This window comes from Chinchilla lanigera, unplaced genomic scaffold (genome assembly GCF_000276665.1).
Source record: "Chinchilla lanigera isolate Chin_1 unplaced genomic scaffold, ChiLan1.0 scaffold00109, whole genome shotgun sequence".
Taxonomy (NCBI): domain Eukaryota; kingdom Metazoa; phylum Chordata; class Mammalia; order Rodentia; family Chinchillidae; genus Chinchilla; species Chinchilla lanigera.
In genome coordinates this window covers 485,587-491,237 of record NW_004955510.1, presented here as the reverse complement: position 1 = coordinate 491,237, position 5,651 = coordinate 485,587, and the positions used below count along the sequence as shown (strand labels likewise).

Genomic DNA, 5,651 nt, shown 5'->3' with positions numbered 1-5,651 from the left:
TGAAAAGTAAGTGCAACTCTGGCACTCACGGCCAGAAACCATCAGGAGCTGAGCTGTAACACGGGAAGACTCGAGGGAGGTCCAGCCAGTCTTCTGTGTGAGATGGGACAGCAGGGTTCTGGGGCCCCTGGTGCCAACACACTGGCAGGATGGCCTGTGGCCACAGTGCTCCAGGGGACTTGGGCAGAGGTGCCTGCTGGGTGGGCAGTGTCCCTGACCTTCCCCCCTCCTGGCACAAAGGAGCCAGGAGTCCAGGACACACTGGTGACCATGTGAGCACACCATCCACCACACTCCAGCCCCGGGCCCCGTAAGCTCTTTTTCTTGGTCAACAGCACTGCCTGGAGCTGGGCAGAGACAACTGAAAATACTGCTTGCTCGCAGGAAAGTTCCTCCAGCTCCACATACAGCTGTACGCCAAGTGGACCCAGTAGCCTGGACCGGAGGGCAAATGCAATTGCTGTCGGAACGCCAGTGACAGATTGCTCCTGCTGCCTGTGATCCCTGATGGTCCTATCACCCTGATCCCAGTGACTTCCCTGGCAGATGGATTTGCCACCAAGATCGATAATAGTGATGAAAAACAAAAACGACCAAAACAGGAGCATTAATATAAAGATATATTCCATAAAAGAGTCTGGCAGTCAAAGAGGAGCTTTACACTTCCTAAAAACACAGCATTCGTCTTCCTCTAGTCTACAGAGAATTGTAAAAACGAGAAACCAGAAAACAAAAATTATAACATCGTCATCATCATCAACAAACACCCACAGCATCACCAGTATGCACCACATGAGCATGTACACTGTGGCAGGCGACTTGGCCCTCAGCCTGGGAGGGCAGGGCCTGGAAAGCGCTGGAGCCCAGCCAAGAATGATGGAGGCCCAGGGTACTGCAGAGCAAGCCCCAGGTGGCCGGAACAGGAAGGGTGAACACGAGACCACAGATAACCGGCAGGGAGTCACCATGACATTTAGGAATGAAATGCCCCAAGCTTCCCAGCATGAGTGGCCTGGCCCTAGGGCAGTGTCCCTCTCCCAGAAGTGCACATCCATTGGGCAGTGTGGCTGTGACAGCTGGGGAAGGTCTCTGTGGGCCTCCTGGGGCTGGGGCTCTTTGGGGTGCCAGAGGCAAGGTCAGGATTCAAGTTCTGGGTGACAGTTTCAGTAGCACCAAGACCAGGAGACAGTGAGGCCAAGAGGGGTGGCGAAGGGTGTGGGGCCACAGCGGAAGGTGACAGTGTGGACTGAAGAGGCCATGTGGGTGGCTCTGAGACACTCCAGGGACACCGTGTAAGGCTGCTGAGAGGAGGATGCCCGAGGAAAGGAGGAGGACAGGCAGGCCTGCTGTGAGGACATTCTGACTGCTATAAATAAACTATGTACACTAGTGGCAGAAGAGCGGCTCCCAGAAGGGCCAGGCCCCAGCCCGCCTGGTCCCCTGGATTTAATGCTGCAGACACAGAGGCTGCTCTCGCCTCCCTCACGCAGGGGCTGCCGGGTCCCAGTCATGCCTGGCTCAGGCTCGCTTCAAGTGGACTTGGCTGGAGTAAAGCCCTCTGTGCAGCCACAGGGCTCCCATCTGTCCCTCAGAGTCACCACCACATGGGAAGACACGTTGTCCATTGGGTGGAGCAGCGTTGTGGTCTGGATTCCAGGCTTGTTGCAGGGCTCCTGGGTCTTCAGCACCAGCAACCAGGAGCAGAGAGGTCACGCTGCTGCAGAAGATGGTGCTGGCTCGAGTGGTTGTTGGCTTTGGATCCTCCCCTGCTAGCACAGGCTAGTGACACTGAAGGCCTGACCTCCACAATGAGGCTAGGCTCCTCAGAAGTGGTGACCGGCCTTTACTGCCTCAATGTCTGAGATCAGGGTCCTCGCCAGGAAGATGCCAAAAATCTGCAAGCAAAGGCAGCCGTCAGCCGTGTCAGCAGGGCCCAAAGGCAGAGGGCAGGGATAGGGGCAGGCTGAGGACACCCCCTGCACACAGGCCCTGTGCCCACCCTGTGTGGTCACAGGACACACAGAGGGCAATTCTGGGGCAAGTGGCTGGGCACAAAGGAGCCACTGGTAGGAGGTGAGCCCAAGGTCACTGCTGTCCCCAGGGCCTACAAGAGCCATGCAAGGCTCCACAAAGCAGAAGGGCCCTGGGCCCCACCTCCAACATGGGTAAGCATGTCACAGGCCACAGAGTGGTGTTGAACCTAAAATAACGGGCCATCCCAACTGGTTCCGATTCCCAATGGTAAGTCCCATAACCCTGTTTTTCCCATAACCCTGGATTTCCCATAACCCTGGATTCCCATAACCCTGGATTCCACCAGAAACCAAAACTGTCCCTGCTGTTGGCTGTCGAGGCTTTCTCCTCTGAATTGACCATGTGAGCTCGGGAACCTGTGATGCTGGCTTGGTTTCTCCCCTCTGTAATTCTTGCTGTGGTCTGGAACCGACCAGCCAGTCTTTCTCAAGTCTGATTTCCCTGCCTTCTTTCCCAGTGAGTTTCTCCTTTCCTCCTCTATGCTTCTCTGTCTCCTCTGCTCCACACACCGAGCACTGTGCAGTGAAGAGGCAGCACGTGGGCCAGCCGGGGTCAGGGCTCTGAGATCCCTCCAGGCCTGGCCAGAGGTCAACACCATCAGAGAACCCACGCTCCACAGCACCCGGCATCCAGCACAGGACACTGCCAGCAGCCCCAAGTGGCACTGAAAACACTGTCTGCTCCCTGATGTCACTGAATTCCTGACTCACGGGAGGACACTGACAGCCACGTACCCAGGCCTCACCACCCTTCTGTCAACATTCTTCCATGCATGAAATCTGGGTCAAATGAACACAAGAGCAGCCTTGCAGGAGAAAGACTCGTAAGGGGAGCAGTCGGGGGTGGGGGCTCCTATGAACAGGAGTACGGCCTGAGATGCATGCTGGTAACAGGAAGGAAGAGGTCCTGAAGAACCAAGTGGATCCAAGCCTTGGGTATCCTCCAGCACAGCTGACCACAGGGTCAGCCTTCATTCCAAAGCTCTCGCCATCCCCTCAAAGCCTACTGCCTCCACTCCCACAAGGAAGGACCCCTGAGCAGGTAGTAGCCCAGCCAGCACACACTCAACCCAACCTCCACTCTTGCAGCCTACTTGGCCTTCCCAGCCCCGTCTGAGACCCTCCTCACGTGACGTGTATGGGAGCCACCATGCTAGATGTGTGCATACACCCACCCACCCACACACACACACACCCACGGCCTAGATATGCAGTTTCTGATACCTGAGCTGGACAAGCATCCTGCTAAGGGTCCAACAGCTTCAAATGAAAAGCAACATGCCTGTCCAGCCCCATGGGCTCCTGGAACCCACCTGCAAGAGTGAGATGGCGAGGAAGACGCCAGCCACGATGTAGATGTTCCTCGGCAGCCAGCCCTCCAGGGCCGGGATACAGCCTTTTGTGAAGATGAATTCATCCCACTTGCTCTTCAGCTATAGGGAAACACACACTGGCCTGAGCCTGCAGAACACAGGCTGAACTCCTGGAAAGCCCAGCTCCAACACAGAGCAGGGCAAGTCATGGGAATGAGGGGCTCTGGGCGAGTGCCAGGGACAGTCAGTCAGGACTCTCTAATCCCAACCCCGTCAGACCAAACACTCTCTGCCTTCATCTGGAGTCCTTTCTGTTTGGGCCTCCAGGGTTTCCAAGACACTCTCAAAGCCCTTTCAGTTGGGGTCTGGAGGCAGGGAGGAAGATGTGCCTCTGAAGGGAGAAACAGGGAGAGGAGATTCCAAGTGGGGATAGTAGCTCCATGGGGAGTGCCTCCCTCAAGAAAACCTGGCTCCAGGACACAGCCAGTGGCTGATGCCCATCAGCCAGCCAGGTCCCTCCAAAGCCAACCCCTGGTGACAACCAGTAACTACACAGGGCCCGAGTCCCAGCCCACCCCCGTACAGCCCAGGGCCAAGCCCCTCTCTGTCCACCTCCTCCATGGTGAGTAACGGACACTCATTCATTCTGGCAGCACTATGGGCTGGCTGTGCCTCCTGCCCCAACTCGTATGAGCCCTGTTAGTCCCCAGGACCTTAGAATGTGACAGTATTTGGAGATAGTGTTTGGACAGAGGCCATAACAGTGGGTCGTGATCCAGCAGGACTGGTGTCCTTACAAGGAGAGTGATCAGGACACAGGCACAGAGATGAGCCACATGAAGACATAGAAAGCCCAGAGGAGAGGCCCGAAACACACTTTCCCTCTCAGCTCTGAGAAGGAACCCAGCCTGTGGACATGACTACTTTGGGCCCTCAGCCTGCAGCACTGCTGGTTAGGCCAACCAGGCTTTGGCACTTTGTCACGGAAGCCCTAGCAAACTAACATAAGGGGCAGCATGATCCGAAACCCAGGAAGCTGAGCTTAGAGGTCCACAGGTCTGTCTGGGCTGCTATAACCAAAGACCACAAGCTGGGTGGGTGAGACAACAAAAATATGTTTGTCACTGCTCCAGGGGCTGGGAGCTCCAACAGCAACGTGCTCGGGCTCACAGACCTTGCCTCCACTGTGCCCACACATGGTCAGCCCTCAGGGCCCTCGCCTCGCCCATCCCAGAGCTACCCTTCTGGCCTAATCACCTCTCAAGGGTCCATCTTCAAGAAACCATCACACTGGCCACTAGGGTTCAATCTATGAACTGGGGGGTAAGCAAACATGCAGCCATAGTGGCCAGTCCCTGAGAAATGGAAGTCACTGAGGAAGAGCTGTTGAGTGTCCCAAGCTGCCCACATACATCCTCGTGTCCGGGCCAACAGTAGGGCCCCCACAGAGTCCCAAGCCTACCCTTTTGGGACTGCATTATTCTTATCAGAGGCCACCAGAGCAAGAACTGGAGGGGGGGTGCTGGGCAATATCTGTTTCTTCGGGGTGAGGGTCTTGTTCTCTTTACATATGAGCACTGATCCCCTGTGGCCTGAGGGAGCCCCAAGAATTCTGAGCCCGCCCCAGGCTGTCTCCCACCAGCCATGACCACCCATCACCACTGCCTCCCTGGGCAAGAAGGGTGCAGCAACACTCTCCATGGTGTCACCAAGAACCCCTTTAAGGAGTCTCTTAAAAATGCAATCTTTGTTCCCCAAAACTTTCGACCTCCCACTCTAACGCACCAGTGACTATGTCTGGGCACTGGAGTCACAGGGCTTTCAACCTCCACCCAGCCCTGCCTCGGAGGTTCTGCCACCAGCTCAGGAGCCCAGCGTGTGGTAAAATGTCCCACTCAGCTGTCTCCCACGTTGAATGATGCCTTTTGAGTTAACCTCCCCTCATTTCTCATTCCAATCTGTACTTCTGCTAAGTCAGGAAGTTAGACCATAGAGAATAAAAACCTAAAAAGCTGTCACCCTAAAGAACTTTCGAAGTTAGGTGCACTGGGGTGCTCACCTGAATCCTGACATCATATCCACACTGTGTGTTCACAACTTTTTGCTGTAAAAAAAAGCAGAAAAGTAAGTCACATTTATCCTCCTGAGAAGCTGCAGTTGGAAGCCCTAAAAAAAAATCATACTCCAGGATCAACAGACCTGTGCCAGTCCCATCACAGCACACACCATCACAGCGCACACCAGCAGACCTGCGCCAGTCCCATCACAGCGCACACCAGCAGACCTGCGCCAGTCCCATCACAGC

General features: G+C 55.5%; 1 protein-coding gene across 1 annotated transcript in view; it reads right to left on the bottom strand.

Moving 5' to 3' along the window:
* Positions 1 to 602: 602 nt before the first annotated feature.
* Positions 603 to 5,651, bottom strand: part of Tspan14 (tetraspanin 14) — a 27,088-nt gene continuing 22,039 nt past the window's right edge. Inside the window, exons 6-8 of the mRNA XM_005407874.1 lie at positions 5,406 to 5,450; positions 3,347 to 3,466; positions 603 to 1,895 (exon numbers count right to left, since the gene is read on the bottom strand). Of these exons, the coding sequence (XP_005407931.1) occupies positions 1,824 to 1,895; positions 3,347 to 3,466; positions 5,406 to 5,450 (237 nt within the window). The 3' untranslated portion in view covers positions 603 to 1,823. The remainder of the gene's footprint in view (positions 1,896 to 3,346; positions 3,467 to 5,405; positions 5,451 to 5,651) is intronic.